Consider the following 20,305-nt stretch of genomic DNA (forward strand, 5'->3'; position numbering starts at 1 on the left):
AGCCATCAAAACAGCTCTCCGACTTCAATATTGGGTGCTGTAGATCAACTTACCAAGGGTACAATGGCTATAATGCACCAGGTAGCTCTTCTTCGGTCAGAGGTCTCTTCGCTCTGCAAGGCTAACGAGACACTAAGTAAGCACCAAAGAGCTAGAAGAACACGTATGCAGTTTAGAGGATCACTTGTCAAAAGGATCATGTGCCAAAGGATCAGGATCACGGGATCTAGTGCAGGAGTCAAACCCATGTATTCTAGTCAGCTAAAGCAGGCTAGCAGCTAACTGCGCCACTATACGGACGTCATCCTATACGCGTATCTCGTCTATAAAAGGAGCAAACTCTCTAGCAAAGATAGACAGGACAGACAATAAACACGGAGACAATCAACACAATCAAGACAAGACATATAAAAATCCTAAACTGTCATTTCCTAAGATTCAGAGGTACCGTATTTCCGACAATTAAGAGTCTCATTCGCTCAACCTCCGATTAGCAAGCTAACAAAGGAAGCACAATTAAAAGCATCCCTGAATCCGATTCAAGATAACAACCGTCAACAACGACAAGACTATTTTCCTAACCAGCTCTGACGACTGGGAATTCTAGAACCTACAGTTCTAAGCCTAAGCCGTTGCCGGGAATACGTAGGCCCAGATTCAAGGCCTAACCCCATTTCTCAACGAGCCTACAGCTCCGGACCCAGTACGTTACAAGCATAAGAACTCTACCCAGTCAACTATCACGGCTAGAGGTAGTACCAAATCTGTGGTTAAGGACGACTATAGAGCAACCCCAACTACGGGTTCAACTACGTCAGCAATTAGAATCGGCGATCTCATAGCAGACGGTTTCCGTACCTTCCAGCTCGAATAATCTATTTACCAAGCCGAGCTCAAGAAGTACGAGTAACAAACTAACAAGATCGAGTAGCTGAAGCAGTAGATTCTGAAGACAGTCAGCTCACATTACCAGCTTACTTCCTACGATCCGACCGAGATAATCTCAGAGTAGTATTCGGCTCTTCAAACCTAAGCTGGTATTAGTAATAACAAAGCACTTTCAGACGCTCGCGAAGTCTATCGATAAGCCGTCAAACCCTTTATACAAATCCCTAAGGACCTAATTAGATGGTCCGAAAACTGGGAACAAGCGCTCTCTAACGTCTAAAGGAAGAAAGTTTCTGAGGCTCTATCGACAAGCGCCTGGTTCCAGGAATTCACTGATGTGGTAAAGCTGATTATAAGTTACTGGGTTACAGCCTATAAGCTAGTGAAAGGAGTAAAGGCATTGCAGTTAACCCTGACCTACCGAGAGGTAGCTAACGACTTTCGGAAGAAGGTAAAGCAGTTAATAAGATCCTGTAGACTGGGTAGTCACTGGATAGTAAAAGGCGTGTTTGGCCCTTCCTTCGCTACTACAAAAGGTGGTAAAGAGGTCTATCAGGAGGACGCTTCTGATAGCGAAGTCGGCCCTGGTAGTAATGGGGGGGAACAAAATAATAGTCAACGAATGCAATACGATAGCTCTGGTGGTAGCAAGCTCAAAAAGCGGAGTAAAGCTCTGGGCAAGGCTAAAACCCTAGAGGGCAAAAGACCTAAAATAGGGCCAAGGAAGGCCTTAAGCACAGCCACAACTATATATCCCTGTTGTAGCCAGTTCCACTATTTATAGAGATACTACTATATCTTTCCGGAATTAGTACCTAAAGGTTTTACTGAAAGAGACCACGTTCGGATTAGGGCCGACGAGGTCTTGAAGGATCCGATGTTGCAAAAAGAAGTCGAGAAGCTGAGGTATTAGATAGAGTTATAGAGTTAACTAGGCTGGAAAATCGGCCGCTGCTCTAGCAGTTTTCTGATTGCAAAGACAGCTTTCTTAACAGCTGAGTATCCTTTAAAAAATTCAGCTATCCTAGACTCTGGAACTACTATTCATATCTTTAACCAAAGATATAGATTCAATAATTATAAGAAGGCCGAGCCTGGCGACTATGTATGGGCCGGCGACAGCTCAGTACCTATCTAAAGGTACGGAGATGTAGATATCCAGATTTAGGGGCACCAGCCATCACAACTTCGATGGCAACAAATACAGCAACGCCAACCAAAAACTACCTATATCTTATAGCTTCGAGACGTGGTCTACTGCCCTGGGTTTGTCTGCAACCTGGTGTCTTTATGGCAACTGCGAAAGCAAGGTATCTAGTGGGATACAAGTCCTGGCAATAACTGCCTACGGAGGTCCAACGGATTTGTCCTCAGCTACTGAAGTGGGGGATAGTGCACTGGCCGGATAGCACTCTAAGACAACTCTGGGACTTCGGGTCCAGCGGTGTAGGTCCGAGGTATCGGGTTCCCGGCCCTCCAGGCTGGATCAGGTGATCGGACTGAGAACCCACTTTTTTTCTGTATTTAAGACTGTCCTGACTGTCGGCCTCGACAGTCAAGGACAATCAAGACCAACAGTTCAACCAATTCTTTCTTTCGATTTGCTTGCTCCATTGGGAGCTTGTCTTTGCGGCCTCCCTCTGATCAGAGGAAGTCCTGCCTGTCTTTGTTGCTACTTTGGTCCAAGCCGCGTTGCTAGGAATCCTGGTTTGTTGTCGGGTTTCTCAGTCGTTGTCTCTCCCCTTGTCTTGTCATCTTGTTGTTTTGTTGATGGAGTGGATGTGTATTTTCCGCTCCATTTCAATACCTTTCTTATTAGTAGTCCAGCTATTCTCAGCTGTTACAATGTACTAGGTTACCAGAAGGTTGTATTCTCGATACCAGTTGGCGAGGTGGTATTACCTAGCTAAGATAATGAATAGTAGGATTACTTAGCTGAGAGCATTTACCCCTTGGAAAACTGTAGCCTACTTACGATTACTAAGCTAGGCCTATTTAACCCTATTATAGCTATTAGAGGTAGTAACTACTATACCGGTGGTGATAATACCTATTATGAATCTCGTTTCATCGAAATTATACGAATCTTCGTCGAGGATACTGTACTTAGCCTTAATGTTATATATAAATATAAACTATTTGCGAATAACCTTTAGATCTTCGTATTTAGCCCTTTAGTAGTTGTATTTACGTATAAAACGCGTACGAAGTTCTAGTTGGTGTTTAATGAAGTTGTGAGCACAGCGTATACCAACAGAGGGTACATTGTGTTCACGTAGTAGTCAGTTAGCTATATCTTCTATATATTACAATCGAGGGTGAAATATATGTGTATATAGCTTAGTTATATGGTGAATAATCGTATACTCCTCTAAATCCGTAAGTTTGTATAAGTTGGCTAGAATATCTTGTTATGTAGGTTTGTATGAGGGTCAAGGACCCGAGGGTAGTAGGACCAGAGTGCCTGGGTACGAGCAGTGCACGCGCAACGTGGGAGCAGAGTGCTCGTTAGGGGTGGGATGGTGGTCTCATTGAACTCTGTCTCTCTCCTAAGCCCTGTCTTCTGCCCTCCTCTTTATGCCCTACGATAACAGCGTCTAGGCTCACTTACCCCGCTCGCTGCCCCGTCATCGTCCTTGCTTGTGCGCTCCTTCGACGCTCCTCTGACGCGATATCTACGCCCTTCTAGCTTAGCGTTGTTGTTGCTTCTTGTGACCTCGCTGGCGCTGCGGCTTCGGGGCTTCCATCCTGCGCCAACGCCAACCCCACCCAGTTGGTTCTCACAGTTTGCTGTCGCGTCGGTTGCAGAGAGTATTTATTATAACGCTATAGGTTTTTACTGTAGCTCGAATACTAAGTTTTAGATTATTTTGAATAGCTTCGAGTACTAAGTTTACTCTAGCTTCGTACGAAGGAATAGATATAATAGGTTGTTGAGAAACTTGATGTTTTGTGCAAGGAAGCGTATTGTTGTTAAAAGTGTTTAACTCGCTTATCTGTTCATCTTGCTTATTACGCACGTTAAGCGACTGCAATTATAGCGTTAGATATCCCTCTAATACCTAGTGTCTACTGTCTATGTTCCTATTCACTACGCGCTGATCTTAACAGTAAGGTTTCCTAGTAGTCTCACGCTACACAGAAGCCAAAGCAAGAGATACTTCGAAGTATATACGCACTCCCACGAAGATCTCGTTACACCCAGAGTTTTCAGGAAGCGTAAACCTACACCTTTCTAGAGTAATTTATCAAGGGACGCTACGTTAAATTGCTGCAGAACATAACTACACTAATTCGAACTACTGTCTGGGATTTTGACTGAAGGGAGGAGTCAGAACTCACAGAAGTGATAGCATTCCAACCGGCTTTCTAGCTTCTCTAGAGGTTAAGCAACGAGAATTATAGCTTTCCACGGTTGACTTAGGCAAGGTTATCACGGAACGAATGAATAGAAGGGGTTTATACCATTTAAACTGAAAAACATAACAGCTGCGATGTTCTCCCAAGCAATATCCACCTAACCGTATCTATCTGACTCTAACCTGCATCATCATCCCATCAACTGGCTTAGGCGTCACCTGACGTGTCTATAACGAGTTGTGTCAGTCAAGAGAAGAAAGTAATTATGTACGTAGTCTTGCAATGGTGTTGCAAAGCCTAAACTTACCGGATACATTTCCGAAGCCACTTTGAATTGACCCTTTGCGTTTAGAACCGGCTGGCCGGCTTTGTCGAGACTGAGCTCACCGACCCCGACCTAAAAGACCCGTTAAAGTAAGCATGTAGATAGTTCATAAGCATTGATGGGCAGCCTGTAAACATTTCGCACCTTCACAAAGTCATAGCGGCGTGCAACAAGCGCGATCACAACGCGCGCCTCTAGGTTTGCAAGCTCCTGCCCGATGCAGTTGCGAGGTCCCTTTTCAAAGGGACGCCAAGCCGATGGCGGGATCAGGTTAGCCGCATTGTGCAGCCAACGCTCGGGAACAAAGTCGTTTGCAGTGACCCCATACACCTCAGGGTCGCGCTGGATCATGATGGCACAGTTGTAGACATCCACTCCTTCTAGAACGTACTCGGCGGTTGATGTGTGCACCTTAACCCCAGCTCCCCGCTCTATTATGCGGGCTGTGCCTGCAGGAGGCCATAGCCGGAGAGTCTCTTTAATAACAGCTGCGGTATAGGCCATCCGGTGCAAGAGATCCTGGCCGCCGTCCGAAAGCAGTTTGTCGCGTACAATGGAGGGATTCTGGTCTGTTTCTGATCAACACTCTTCTCTCTTACTTCTCTGAGGCTGCGGGTGGGAAAACGCCGCTCACCTGGGCCAAACAATTCGTCCAACTCGTCGCGCACAGCTTGCAGAGCTTGCGGGGTACGAGACAGCTCGTAGAACACCCAAGAAAGCAAAATGCTGGTAGTATCATGTCCCGCAAACAAGAAAGTGCTCAGTTGGTCGCAAGCTTCATCGACAGCCTGTGCGGTTAAGGAGTTGACGCCTTGGAGACTCAACGAGAGGATGCTCCGGTATTTTGTGGCTTTAGTCTGCCTGTTCGTAAACGCATTACGGACGACGGTCCTAAGGGTGTTTTTCAGGCGCTTTGCGAGCTGGCGACGTTTCCACTCTATACGCGGGGTGAAAAACCATGGGAGATCCATTTGTTCGCTCGCGTAAGTTTGGAATAATTCCTGATAGGTGCGTATAAAATCGCTTGGGTTGTCCACATTCTGGGCACCGAAGTCAAAATCCATGACGACACTGCTAATAATATCGAAGGTCAGATTTCCAGTGAGGAGAACGAGGGAGAAAGGCTGGCCGGTCTGTGCGAAACTGTCTAGGTGGCCGAGGAATGCGAAGGACTTCTCCAGAATACAGGGCAAAAATGTTATGAGGTGCTGGGGTGCAAACCCAGGGTTGAAACGTCTACGGAGCCGCTTCCAATCTTCCCCCTGTGAGTGTTGCAAGCGTGAGTTAGCGACCGTGACGTGGGTAAGGGGGATAAAAAACAACAAAAAAAGAAAAATTTATAGAAACATACGTGTGCAGCCAGGATGGAGGTCGGGCCAGTTACATGGACCATATGGCCGTATACCCGGGGCGTCTTTGGAAGGCTATAAGGGAAGAGCTTGGATGCTTTCGAGATCTGCTCGGCAATTTCGTGGCTTCTGACAATAACCATTGGGGATCCAAGCGGCCGAGTATCAACAAACATGAGAGGCGGCCGGCCAAGAGTCTCATTCATGGCGGCAAACGCGAGGTCTATTCACAAGCCGGTCAGGTATGTGCTGTACGCCAAGGCCGCAAATGCATCAGGGCAAAAAAGCAGGTGTAATTTCTACCTGGATGACCGTTTGGCTTTCCGGTACGGATGAAGTAACCCAGAGTTCTTAAATGTCCTAGGATAAGCGACGTCGGCCTCTGAGGAAAGATAGCATATTGCTTGCGCCTTTTGTAGCGAAGTTTCCTGTAGAGGTAAGGCCCAAGCAGAACGAGAGCCGCGACAACCAGTGGCACGAGCATCTCAACAGCCTGTCCAGGATGCAACAACAATCTGTGTGATGGCAGGTGATTACGAAACGCGAAAATAATGACCGAAATGTGGAATAGCTTGCTTTATAGGCTCAGAAGTTGCTCAGGCTTCGGGAACAGAACGCGTGATTGGAGATAATGCGGGAGGAAAATGGGGAAAACCAAAGTTGGGTATGGGAATCTGGCGGCATGGGGTTAATAATAGTTTGTGGCTTCGTGTGTGCCGCAAAAAAGCGCCTTCATGGCAGTCAACTGCATTGTCGTGTTACTGTTGGTGGCCCGTGCATTCTAGACCTGACATCTTCCCTACAGTACTTCCGGGGAGTAGGGTACACAACTGCATTCCGCACCGCACTGCGCAAATCACATAGCTGCATTTGAGTCAATATCGGCAACCTCCCTAATAACAGCACTAAAGGACACAGTGGTCAGCCATTGGGCCATCCAAGGTTTATAACGGGACTTATCTCGCACAAGGAACACAGGTCGCATAAGAAGAGCAGGTACTATGTGAAGACTGGTTGAATATATAACACAACTGCTGGACCTTCTTTTATATCGAGGACTATTGGAAACATGAGCCCGGAGATTGGCCTCGAGAGACTATGTTGTGTATTGTATCTTCAAGTCCTGGAGGGGTGAAGGGTTAGGATCAATTCGCTAGACGGAGAAAACTAATTACAACATTGGTTGACTCCAAGGACGTCACCACGAAACACCTAACTCCACCATATCCGATAAAATTTACAGCGGCCACAGCAATAACAACCCAGATATCGCTCGTGTCGGGATAGGTGTATCATATCCACCCACTAGGTAGAACTTTGGTAACTACCCTCGAACTATACATCTCAACGAGGCTAATAGGTTGCTCTAGCTAAGTAGCTACTTCATATTACGCTAAGAATATTATACACAGAGAGATTTTCCTGATTATATTCGGCTAGCGATAGAGGAAGAGATATAAGAGAAAGGCACAATTTCCACATGAAGAGGCAATCAGTGTATAATCCGAGATCATTCTCCATCCAACATGCTATGCATTGCCTTTTCCCAACGCTCCTACACCATCTCACCACGACTTCCAGGAGTCTTAGGGGTAAGCAATGCGGCATTGCCAGAGTAAATATCGCGCAGCTGCCCGTGATAATCCCGGTCCATGGTTGAGTCGAGCGTGGCGAAAGTAGAAAGATCACTTAAGGGAACGCTCTGCGCGTTAGACAAGTGAAACTTTCTAATGAATGTTCTCAGCCCCGACACGGTTCCCCGGGGAATCTCAGGCAGCTGGTTGTTGGAACTTGTTGTACCATAATCCGCCCGTGAAACGAGTGTCTGCGAGTACTTCTTAACGGAGTTCCATGACGATACCGCCTTTGCTACTAAGGACTTCAACGTCACCGTAAGGACGGGCATGCAGCTGCATATGAGGCCGAAGCTAACTTCGCAGAGGCTGATGATAGGCGGCTATTAGCAACTCCATGTACAGAGACAAGGCAAACAGGGGTAATAGACGGTTGGATGGATGAAGGAGACTGACCCAAACAAATAGGGCGTTGTCAAATAGTTGGGGTCTGCCAAAGTGACCTGTTCGCGAGTGGCCAGTCCCCCTGCCGAACTAGCAATAGCGCTTCAAGACTTGTTAGTCTGGAGAATGACATCAAGTACGCGAAACGAAATTCTGACTTACAGGAGTCCCGTCAGGAACACTACCAGAATGCCAGCCTTCCGTTTTGGAGCAAGCGACAAGCGGGATACCAGCCACACCGGGATGACAAGGATGTACAAGTCGGAAATGAGGCCGAATATTCCTTGTGACCGGGCTATCCTAACCTGCAAGGTAGGGCAAGTGCCGAATGATACCTTCGAAAGCCAAGTTTCTGTAGGTCCAGGTACGCAGAAAGCAAGAAGCACAATGATGGTGGCCAAATAGAATACAACTGTCAACGCTATACCGACCCAGATCGAGTGATGCGCCCAGAGTGCGGGTTTGAAGATGCGATAATAGAGCGCCAGAATCGTCAATTTGGTGAACATAGCAGCTGTGGGATATGCAACCAAGGCCATGGTGACCAGCTGCAGTTGCTATTAGTGAGTTGGCTCTAATAGCGCCGTGCGAGAGGAATCTGCAATCAATGTACCTCGGAGTATTGACTGGTAAACGCGGCAATAGGGATGTCCCATATGTGCCTTCCGAGAGGCGAGACCGGCTTCAGGTTCAGGACTATCCGTGGACACCTAAGATTAGTAACGAAACCACGGACAAGCTTTGGAAATAAGTAGTCCTGCAGAAGTAAACACCTACTTGCCAACAAGACACCACCATAAGCAAGTATGCTAGCCTATAGGCATATCAGTCCGGGCCTCAGCGTTTAGTAAAGACAAGAAACTAACAACGGCGATAATACAGAGATCAGGGCTCAACGTTAGCGGTAGCGGACTATTTGGTATCAGATCTTTCACGTACAATCGTCTATACCAAGAGCGTGAGTCAGGCGGGCCCGGGTATAAAGCCGAGCGAAGAAGAAGACAATAGTCAAGGGGAAGAAAATATAGATCCCGATTGCGAGGACTGGTCCAAGAGTTGGTGGGTCGATGAAATTGGATTCCTCGCCTGCAGGAGCCTGCCCAGCTGGAATGTCCCAGAGACTAATGGCAGACACGTTCATAACTAAGGTATCAAGGTACAAGAAAATAGCCGTCGATTGTGGTAGGAATGATCAAGTTACAACCTTCACCTTTTGGTGCAAACGATTGGTATTGAGGATTGAAGATGAAGGTTTCATACAGCCAAAAGGCTCCGGAAGAAAAGCAGCAGTTGGAAGATCAGAAGAGTCAAAGGGAGGGATATCTCCCTAGAACGTTCTGCTTCTATCTGATGTAGCACAGAACGGGCTTTGCAAAAGAACCTTGCCGCACATTTGTCACGCGAGGGTAGTACGGCAGTCAATATCGCTTCCTAGAAGCCGCTGTGCCGCTTGTGGACCAAAGGGAAGACAGCCTCTTTCGTGGTTAAGCATCCAGTAGGTCACTAACAGAGTCAAGAGAGGTATAGAATCTTCATCCAGAGTAAAGATATGCATAGATGCAGCTCTATGATCCTGCGTCCTGACCGAGCTCAACCAGCATTCTGCCCAATGATGTACAGGCCTCCAAGCCTGAGGGTCGTACAGCATGACACTAGTAGTGATAGGCTCCAGGCCAATGGCCTACGTCGATATGTGACTACCGCAGGATTGCAAATAATCACTACTGCTGCGCCGCTTGTATCTTCGTTTGAGTGTGCCGGCGTCCCGGCGTTCTCCAAAGATTAGTAAATGCTCCGCTGTCCCTTCATTTCACGATTCCTCTCTGCAAGTCCTTGCCCACCAATAGCTAACGGCAGGCCCAGTCCAACGTAGGACAACGAATGAACCGAGCTCGACAAGGGTGCGGCGCTGGGTAAGATTGTGTTGGGGGGGGGGGGGGGGGGTTGTCCGTCCTGCATGTCGACGGCGTCCGTTCCGTAGAAGTAATCTAGCCCCCACAAAGCCTGCATGCCAATACCCACCTCTGAACCTAAGTGCTGTGAAAAGAAGACCAAAGTTCCGGCATTGGTCTTTCCCTATTACTGAACTACTAGCAGGTGTCAGGTGGCGATCAGACTTGCGGGCCTATAGAGGTATGTACCCAGTGGAGAAAAAAAAAAAAAAGGGGGGGGGGGGGGGGGGGGGCGTAGCCGATATCAAGGCCACCAATTGGGCTACCCAGACCTCTGTACTCCGTGCTATCAATAGAGATACTAACGATACCTGGTAGACGTCATGCACTATGGTGGTACCTAAGTACCTTAGCTAGGTGTCATCGTGTTATCAATATCGCGCTGAAAGTACAAAAGTCTAGCTGGTTGGTGTGGTGTCACTAATGTCAAAACGCCCCTTTCCTCTGCCACGTTATCTGACGAGGTGTGGTGGTCTCTTCTGGAATTGGAAGAGGGGTTAAGGGGCCCCGAGTCTTCTCAAATGACGAGAGGCATTAGCATGTCAAATAGCCGGGGGTTTGTCGCCTGCAGCTTTGCTCCTTTCTATCCTACTATCATTACTCCTCCTCAATACCTATAACGGTCTCTACGCTTCTACTCTAACATACAACTCGCGGCAAAATAAGATGGAGAATACGACAACCGTTTACCGCCATGTCCAGCCGATTACTTGGTCCTGCTTCTTGCTATGTTTGCTTGTACCCCTCGTTATCGTCTGTATAAAATATGCCGAGTCATTGACTTGTCCACTCCTGCCTAATGGCTCACCCAAATTATGGGAAGCATACCAATGGCCGGTCATCGGTTCCGCATTACGCTTCTATAGTAGACGGCGGGATATGGTGGTGGAGGGCAGCAACGTATTTCCAGGCGGGACGTTCAGCTTCTATGTTGGGAAGAAACACATCATCAACCTTGGCGGCTTGAGTGGCAGAAAGACATTCTTCGAGAGCAAGGAGTTCAGCGTATCCCAAGGGTGCGAAGTCATATGTTTCAACATTGCACACTGCTCGCTCCCTTAAATTTCTCCAACCGCTGACACATATCGGCAGCTTTGTCGAGCTGCTGACAGGCTTGGTATCGTCCAACGATGCCCGCGATGACTATGGAGCTGCGTTCTTCGTCAAATGTGTGTCCGCACTCTCGCGTGCGGAAAAGCTAGCCACGAGACTGCCCGTACTTGTCAGCGACGTTGGGGAGTTTTGTGATGAACTGGCATCTCAACCTGCCTCAAGATCAGAGTAAGTACTGCTCTTCATTTCTATATCTTGTATCGGGACTTCTTATCAATCATATTCTCAGTCCGCGCTGGCGAGTGACGAATGTGACCCAAAGCGTGTATATGCTTTTGTACAAGCTTGTACAACGCAGTGTAGGCGCTACCGAGATTGCCGAGAACGACATGTTGTTGCGCCATACCCTTCGTATCTTCGAGAACTTCGAGAAGAGCACTAGCCTAGCACACATTATATTTCCCTGGTTAGTCACGCCGACATGCGTGGGTCGCTTGATCGCCAGCGCAAGACTGTACATGGTCATCATGAAGATCCTCGAACGGCGCAATAAGACTGGTTGCCGCGTAGATGATACCCTTCAGTATATCTACGACCAAGATGGCGATGCAGACAAGGTGGTCCGGGTGAGTCAAGCCGCAGAAATTTACTTCGTGCTCCTAGGAGTTGGGGTGACTAACCGTGAAGCAAGTTCACCTTCAGCGCTCTCTCATCAAGCGTCACGATGACGGGAGCTGCTGTGACGTGGCTGCCTGCCTTTTTAGCCGATGCGATTGGCTGGCAGGAGAGATGTAGAGAGGAAGTCGACGCTGTCTTGTCAAAGCACCGTGCAGACCCAAAGCAGTCACCAAATGACATCCTCGCTACTCTTTCGCTGCAGGATTGGGAGTCTGAATTCCCTATTCTCTACTCGTGCCTACAGGAGACCTTACGAATAACGTCTACAGGGACATTTTTTAGGAAAAATATAAGCGGTCGTGATATCCCGATTGGCGACACCGGTGATGTAGTACCGAACGGTTCATACGCCGCCTACCTTCCCGACAATATGCATATGGATCCACGGCTATACCCGGACCCCCTCACATTCAATCCTGGACGGTTTTCCAACTTGGCCGGCTCGGATGAAGACGAGCCACACACGTTTCTAGGCTGGGGATCCGGCCGCCATCTCTGCGGTAATTAAGTCTACCTTCTAGTCCTAGCTCGTGAATGGGTAAGGTAGCTAACAAGATGTGAGCAGCGGGCATGAGACTCGCAAAACTCGAGATCAATTTGATCCTTGTCCATATGCTGGCCAATTTTGACTTTGAGCTTTCTGATGAGCAGGGTCGCCGAAAGGTGGGCGCAATGCCGCGGGTGGATCGAAACATGCTCAGACCAGAAAAATCACATGTTCCGATTTATATACGCTATAAACGAAGAGACTTGGCAGCTTAGGGCCGAGAAGTGGAGTGTGCAACCTCGAAGCACACGTTTGAGGGTTTCTTGCTTAGCAGTTCGATAGCTATATTAACATGTGGTTATTAAGTGATTTCCCGAGATGCAACCGCCAGGTAGGGTGCTACCTGCCGGGGGTCGTCTCGAACTGCAACAGGCGGTAGATGTGACACTCTTGCGATAGTAAAGTACCTTACCTTAGATAGCTAATCCAGGCTTAGCAACGATGCCTGCAAAAACGCGGCTCGGAAAGACGCCCACTGCCCGCCTTTTCCGGCATTCCCAGTGCATTGTATCTACTGTTACCTTCGTATCAATTGGTATAATCACAGAAGCTCATGATAAACTTTGGCCAAGACGGTAACATGCATGCCTTGCGTGCCAGGCGGTGTACCTAGTGATGAAAGCGCCGGTTCTCATCGCAAACGGGGTGGTTGGTTGACATACCCCGTTCTTTGTTTATGTGGCATAGCATGCGAGGATGGTACAATCGTCCCTCCAGGTCTCAGAGAGAGTGCTATGTTTGTAACAAGCATTGCATCTATAAGCACGGGTTGTTATTGCTGCCGTTGATGAGACGTTAAACGCTTGTCGTTGTTACTGTCCTTGTAACTCGTCATAACGTTGTTTACCTTAGACTAATGGTGCTGTCACGTGGCTCTTGACTGCCTTGCGGGTGGGCTCTTTGACAATCATTACCTGAGGCGAATTGGGGGCGGCTTTGTCCAATTCGCGAGGATAGTTCTACAAGATGTAGTCGACCATATTTAAGCAACTTACGGCACCTGTGTCTATATTGATGTGAAAGGGCACACACCACGCCTCATACGTTCCTTGAACAATGCCTACTACTAATTAGTGGGCATATAGTAGCAATCCAGTTCAGTCCATCCCGCAATGACAGCCCAGGGCCTTTGCAGCACACCAACCTCCTACTATCCAACTGCCCGATCAGATATGTGTATCATTGAAGCGGCTCGAGACGATGGACACGTCATCAGCAGCAGGCTCCTACAAATGATAGCCGTTTTGCAATCCTCCACCCCAATCAATTGCGCAGATCTGCCGTGAATCAAGGAAGCTGTTTCGAGAATAATTACGCGGTACAAAACTAAATACGATGCCGAGTGAATCCAGTAGGAGCGGAGATCTTTGTCCCTACAAGGCTAGTGACTCTCTCCGGTGTCGCCAGAAAGACTAATGGGACCTCCCTTTCCTCGCGCCCAAACCCTAGATAGCTATCAGCCTCATATGATCGGGGCTCTTCAAGTGACAAGCGGTCTTCGAGTTGTGGGTGTTTCACGCCGAGCACGATACGCCCTATGATACTTCAGAGACACTTTAGCTATCTAGCATTTCCCGTCCTGAAAGAGATACTAACACAAAGAAGTCACTGAGACTCTAGAGGGATATAATGGAGCGTCTGACGAGGTAGATATCCGAAACCGTACGCGCGACAGCTGTCTGTGCCGACTCTCCTACCCTCCAAGTCTCCTCTAATCAGAAACCGATAAAATTCTGCCAACCAACTTGGGATTGCCTCCAAACCCTGATAATCCTTTCTGTAATCTCAGTGCTCGTTATTGACAGATGAATGTTCTGTCTGGAACGAGTGCAGCCGGGGTATTATCATGCTCTACATCGTCAGTCGGTTTCGACCACAACTAATTAACCGTTGGATCTGCCGGCGGAGGATGTGTCCATCGATCAGCCCGGCCGAAGCGCGCGACCCGGCTGGAGAGTTGAAACGAAGAGATAATACTTTGCTCTGGCCGGACGTCAAAGAACGGGAGGGCGGGAAAATATTGTCTGAAACAGGGCTTGAGGCAGGGGAGGCAGGCGCAGGTGATGCCAAACTGCATTTCGACAATCCTACGACAGAAATGGTAAGCTGATAGAAATGCAAGTCAGGGGAAGGAGGTATACGCGCACCCCCAGATGATGTTGTTCGTGTAGTGGTAAGTGATATCAGAGTCGAACATTCCAATCAGCGCGGTGATCATACGCATAAGGCTTACGGCGCAGACACTGGGCATAGTCAGTGTCGAGCGGGTGAGAAGGGGGCGGGTGGTTGGCATACAAGCCACCAGCCATGAGAATCAGGGTGACCCCAATCTTCTTCGGCAGCGGGACATGCATGGGGCGTAACATCCAGATATGCAGCAGCAAGATAGCAAAGTCAGTTACCATGTTGAACGTTTTCCCAGAATGAAAAACCGCGTTGAAGTTAACGCAGGACGCCCCCTGCACCAATATGTCCCAGTATGCGTACAATGGCCGGCACGCGTAGAGGACAAGAACGGCATTAGGCACGGTATAGCCGACGGTCACAAACATAACGAAGTAAACGGCAGACCGGAAGGCCCTTTCCACAGAGAAGCGGAGATAGAAGTTGAGGATTGAGAGTTTGATGAACAGGGTGGCAACGTGGTATGTGAGAGGACCGCCTATCACCCCGATCTAATAGATGTCAGTTCCTTGCTATTCACCTTGGTGAATGTGTCATACATACCTTGAGGAACATTAGGATATCCTCCAAAGAGGTATTCCAAATATGTTTACCGAGTCCAAACTGGGTTTCTGGGTTGGAGTCAATGTCAGCGAAGGAGGTAGCTGGAATGGAGTTTGGATGTAGCGGGGGGACATACCGACCATAGATAGTACTGAGTTTGCAATGGCGAAGGACTACTCGGAAAAACGTCAGCACTATACGGAGACGATGGCAGCTAATAGGGCCTAGTTGCTGCCAGTAAGCTCACCCAGGCGATGAGAATGAAAGCTACGAAATCTGTTAGCACCTCCAGCTTTCCAACGCGGTTATGTTTACACACTATCGTCGAGATGCCATTTTCTTAGGATGAAGACAGCGGAGAATATGCGTATAGAGAGGCAGATCAAAGTGATAAGTGCGAAGACAATAGCCACAACAAAAAAGCCGATATGCGATGCTTTCGCCGTTGATGAAATCGACCTCTGCACCCGGAGGCGGAGGAAATATAGGGATAACGCCGCCCTCTTCTGTAATCATGCTGGCACGGTTGCAATGTGGGTCCGGTTCGGTCTTCAGGGGGCGGGCGGCCTTCCCGCTGACAGGCTGTGGTGGGTGCGTGGTGTGCGGAACTGGCTGAAGGAAGAAACTACCGTCGCGGATCAGTAGTTAGAAACTAGTAAAGAGAAGGATATAAATCGTTCTATTTTGAATGGAGAGTCTGGGTGTCTGGAGAATCACGAGGATCCAGCCTGTAGCAATATAACGGCAACATCCGTGAGGCACCGGTGTGCCCGGTGTCTCGTCGCTGTGCCGGGGGTCCTCACCGGGGTGGCCAAGAATCCTTCAAGCGCGAACACCCGTGTAATGTACTGTACTGGGAAATGGGACAACGTCCGCAACAAGGCAAAGTCCCATAAGTCGCTTAAGCCGTTTTCTGATTCACGAAAACTACCTATAAGCGCAAGCGTCCGTATTACATACGTACCTACTACACCTTTGAACCCCAACTCAGTTTCAGTCGTCAGGTTAACGCGAGAGTTTGTGTTGGGGTTCATAACGTAGAATTGCCGGTCAAGCCACTCAAGATCAGCAAATTCAGCACCGTCCGTTCCGATTCGCCGGGACCGTGCAATCCCTGCTGGTGTATTCTCTTTTAGACGAGGTGCTGGCCGGTAAGATTGACATCACATTTTTGGGACATGCATGGCTCTCGAAACCGAGAAACGCTCAGCATAATTAATGCAAAGGATCCGGAAACCCAATGAGATCAAAAGACGGAGGATTTCGCTTCCACTTCTTAGCAGCGACAGAATAAGAACCAGTGGAAATGAACGGCGGATGATTTTCGCCACCGCCAAGAGAAACGGGGTCTAGATTTCAGATGTGGGTTCATAGGGCGCAAGGTCGAACCCATTAGCTGTTTCACTCCACCGTCTTTGTCCCATCTTTGAGCCCCTACCAGCCATATCATACTTGAGAAACGCGCGTGTTCGCAGCGGCGTCTTCCGTATTTTGACACACTCGCTCCGCCATCGTACCCTTGATCACGGTGTGGGCATTGAGGTGAAACCCCTAGCAATGACCGGCGACGCCGTGGCTGCTGGGCCCAGCAGCATGTCCCTGTAACTCATAGCTCCTCATTCGTCAATTATCCCTCTCCAGTGTCGACACATGGAAGCATGGTCCCGTCGCGGGATATTGACATCAAGATGTGATGGTATGTGTTTCCTGTTCCATAGCAAGGATGAATTTGAACGCGAAGTGAAGGTTTGGTTTGATGTGCTGATTGGTGGTTGGCCAACAATCCTGCATGTAAAAGGGGCACCGGCGCACAGTAAACAATCCGCAAAGCCGAGAGTCATGCTTGCAGCGTCAGAACGCTCCAGGCTGCATCGCAAAGCGCCACATCCTTTGCGATAATATTGATGGTAGTTTAACGCCGTTTTGGGGCTTAGAGGTCGCACTGACCGGGATGCAGCGGAGAAGAATGTCTCGAGGAAGACTACGAACTTAGACAACGTTAGTTGAGGATGAAGTCAATAGTAGATGAGTCGACCGGGCATCCAAGACTACGGCAATCTATTCCCTTGAGTTGTAGGGAATGGGCCGGGAGAGTTAAGCGCCAATACGAGCGAGATTGGCACATGTCATGGCAGGACGATAACGAGTTACCTAATGAAACAGTACAGAAACACACATATACACCCACATACCTATCAAAACAAAAGGGGGGGGGGAGGTGGCCAAATGCCAGGCAGACAAGATACCTTAGACAAGACAGGCCAGACGACACCACAAAATTGGGTTCCTGCAGCCAGGGAGATCGCTTTGCACGCAAAGAAAGCTCGTCAATTGAGCCTGCAACAGGTTTGGAAAAAAGTGCTGAATTGATTGTCATGTCTAAGGAGCAATGGCCAGGACGGCCCTACTTATGGTGCAAAGGAAACTGGGCCTACGGCAAGTTACAGCCCCCGGGGCGCCATCCTAGTAAGTGTGGCTCTCCGCCCAGAAGGACCCCGCCCACTGGGGACGGTTTTCCCCAACGCACTAAGTATGATATCTTCCTATATCATAGTCCCGTGCGCTCCCGAAGACGGGTTGATAGTGTCAGAGAGCTTCTCGTTCAACTGACATATCACTATATAGGCTGTCTACTATTGAACCTCTGGTTCGGAATAGGATTCGTGCTCTGGATTGATTGTACTCTACAATGCATTCACTGACCGAGAGGTTGTCGGACGGGCGGAAGGGATGCCATAGTTCGCGCACCTCAGAGCTGCTACATACTCTGCGATCTATAACCTGCAGTATGCTATACATTTTTAACACTGGTTACTCGCCAACTATTAATACGAACGGGTTAACTAAACGGGAAGCAGCCTATATAAAGTCTAGGTAGGTACTAATCCTTGTAGCGGATCTATAAGTGTCGCGGCAAAGCGACGCCGCAATGAGTCAATCGTAACCAGGCAAAACCTTAGGTAATTATATCGTTGGTAAAATGGCTACCTCTCGTAACTTCCAGCTATTCGGGAAGACCATAGGTCATATTGAAAGGGATCTACGAGTGCATCGGGAATCGGGGAGGCTACATCTCGGCGGGGTTGCCACGATCCTCCTCCATCACAGTTATCAACTCCGAAACGTAGGTAGATATTTCGAGGAGCCGCTCAGACCCGTGTTGTCACGGCGTGGCATTGCAAAGAAAAAGGGAACGGAGCTGCAAGCAGACGCCTTGGTTGACGACGGGGACAACAACAATAGTGAGAAGAGAGGGAAAACTACAGAAGTCGGCCGTTATACCGAGCTTTTGGCTCCTCCACAGAATTGCAACGATCCGTAAGTCTTGCAATACGACAGTCCTTTGCGGATGTCACACGTGCAGGGAGCTTGCTAAAGGTTGTGTGGAGTGCAGTTGTTGAAATTGAAGTCAGAAGAGACTCTCTACTGCAGTAGGTAAAAAGACAGTGTCTATACAAAGGTAATGTGGCTCGACAGAGCGCATGTGGTGCGTTGCCAAGTGCTGCAGAGGAGCGGTAAGCTCCCCAGGCGCATTCCTGAGCGCGACAGCGGAGAATTGCGCTACAGAGTGGGTTGGTTGTCTGTGCGCCATGTCTTTTCCCAACCATGTTACTCTGCCCCTGTTTCTACGTAGGCACCTAGTTAGTCTGCCTCAGGTTGGTTAGGTAGGGACTCCCGTCCGTAGCGCCCCAGCGGCCTTGCTTTCCTCCGTATTACCCCGCCCCAATCCAGGGAGGCACAAGATGGAACCACGTTTAGGCTTCCAACTGAAATCACCGAAAGTCGCAACCATTCGTTGCATCACGTTAATGCAAATACTTTCGTACAGCATCCGATGGGTACTCCGACCCTAGAATTTGTTGGTCCTATAAGACGCGCAACGCCACTCTCACAGCGCCTCAACCTTTATGAGAGATGCTCCTCAACCGATTGCTCCTCTACATGCTGGTACGGCATCTGTTGTCTCCCTTCCGCATTACTCAGTCTTCAAGGGACATACAAACGGCGCCTTCGACCTGTGTTTCTTCCTATGGAGCTATCTAAAATGGCAGCCTCGGAGGAGCCTTCGCACTTCACAGTTCACATCTTTCTCAGTCATGACCCTATGATATCCCGGGCTCTGCTTCCCGAGCTTTTCTTCGACTTCCCGGACTCGGCATGGAAGCTCGCTCCATCAATCAAAATGCCTCCACGGTCTAGGGAGATGCCGAAGCTGAAGGACCTCGTCTGGCAAAGTCCTAGGAAGGTGTTGGGCCGCTACGTCTTGTCCGAACCTGTGGCGGGCGACACGACTTTTCTACAGTTATCCGAGAAGGTGGAACAAGAGTTGGCCATTGCCAAAAGATACCAGGGACAGTTCACCATTTTCCCCCAATACGTCAGCGAAGAAGGCCAATATCCTTTGTGGCATGACCGGCCACTGCCCTGGGACATGACCCTGGCCGAAGTGCGCCTGCTTGACCTCGACTCACTCAGACCTGGCAGCGATGGGTCATCCATAGAGATCGCCAAAGACTACGCCCCTGTTCTGCATTTGGTGCTGGAAACCAAAGCAGCGGCGCTTATGCGTATCGTTGGCTGTGCATTCCTGGACGAGGAGATCGGCGACCCATACCGCTTTTTCCGCGACATGTGGAATCAGTACGACAGCTTCTGGCACTCCTATGGCTGGAAGTCGCATTATTCGCAACTGAAATCAACTCTGAGGGCTTGGCGAACGGCAAAGTTCGCTTATGCGTACTTGACGAAGCAGAGGGAGAAGGGCCGATTGGGACTCGAAAACGACGAACTGAAAACCAAGATTCGAAGAGTAGACAAGATTTGGGCGATGAAAATGCGAGGCGGGCTTTCCTGGGCCGAGGAGCAAAAACTGGACGGCGAATTGAGCAACCTCATCCCGAGAATCAGGCAGATTGAGACAAAGGAAGCCAACGGCCGGGAGGAACTGAGAGAACTCTCTATATTTGTGGCACAGTGGACAGACTGGATCATAAACATGGATTTCCAGAATTTTGCGATTCAACTTATGAAACAGGACGAAGTTGAGCCCAAGGTTATGTCTGTGTTTCGTCAGATGAGACAGGTCATTGACGACTGGAAATCATCGGAAGGCAGGCAGCAACTTGGAGTATTAGTTGAAAACGACTCTTACGCCGCCCGACCTTGGTTGACAGAGGAAGATCGAGCACGCTCAGAAAGGAAGAGGCTCGAAACCTTAGCAGAGCGCGTCAACCTGCGCTCATCGTCTCAAAATATGAAGATACAATGACTGGCAACCTTCTCGTCCCGTCTCCACAGATTCAGGCGCACAGCATGCGCCGTTCGGACGGAAAGCTGCTTCCGGAGCACTCAACCTTCACAATTAAGTCTGGTTCCCTCCTCTGGGGCCAGATTCTGTGCCAATACTT

At 49.0% G+C, this 20,305-nt stretch overlaps 4 protein-coding genes across 4 annotated transcripts; 2 read left to right on the plus strand and 2 right to left on the minus strand.

The window, feature by feature from the left end:
• Nucleotides 1–4,415: 4,415 nt before the first annotated feature.
• Nucleotides 4,416–6,406, minus strand: MFIFM68171_00011 (Sterigmatocystin biosynthesis P450 monooxygenase stcS; the record flags this gene model as incomplete). The annotated part of the gene is made up of 6 exons (XM_071055433.1): nt 4,416–4,475; nt 4,556–4,645; nt 4,718–5,142; nt 5,208–5,835; nt 5,925–6,145; nt 6,226–6,406. The coding sequence occupies 6 exons, from the start codon at nt 6,404–6,406 to the stop codon at nt 4,416–4,418; spliced, it is 1,605 nt and encodes a 534-aa protein (XP_070911534.1).
• A 4,152-nt stretch (nt 6,407–10,558) lies between these two features.
• MFIFM68171_00012 (Obtusifoliol 14-alpha demethylase) lies at nt 10,559–12,385 on the plus strand (the record flags this gene model as incomplete). Its single annotated transcript, XM_071055434.1, has 5 exons — nt 10,559–10,908; nt 10,985–11,173; nt 11,235–11,571; nt 11,637–12,123; nt 12,189–12,385. 5 exons carry the CDS (start codon nt 10,559–10,561, stop codon nt 12,383–12,385), a joined length of 1,560 nt encoding a protein of 519 aa, XP_070911535.1.
• Nucleotides 12,386–14,049: 1,664 nt separating this feature from the next.
• On the minus strand, nt 14,050–15,040 carry MFIFM68171_00013 (Rhodopsin domain-containing protein; the record flags this gene model as incomplete). The annotated part of the gene is made up of 5 exons (XM_071055435.1): nt 14,050–14,257; nt 14,318–14,413; nt 14,466–14,845; nt 14,898–14,965; nt 15,034–15,040. 5 exons carry the CDS (start codon nt 15,038–15,040, stop codon nt 14,050–14,052), a joined length of 759 nt encoding a protein of 252 aa, XP_070911536.1.
• Nucleotides 15,041–18,942: 3,902 nt separating this feature from the next.
• MFIFM68171_00014 (uncharacterized protein) lies at nt 18,943–20,166 on the plus strand (the record flags this gene model as incomplete). Its single annotated transcript, XM_071055436.1, has 1 exon — nt 18,943–20,166. One exon carries the CDS (start codon nt 18,943–18,945, stop codon nt 20,164–20,166), a length of 1,224 nt encoding a protein of 407 aa, XP_070911537.1.
• Between the last annotated feature and the right edge of the window lie 139 nt (nt 20,167–20,305).

The sequence above is a fragment of the Madurella fahalii genome, assembly GCF_045866475.1.
Source record: "Madurella fahalii IFM 68171 DNA, scaffold_1, whole genome shotgun sequence".
Classification (NCBI taxonomy): Eukaryota; Fungi; Ascomycota; class Sordariomycetes; order Sordariales; genus Madurella; species Madurella fahalii.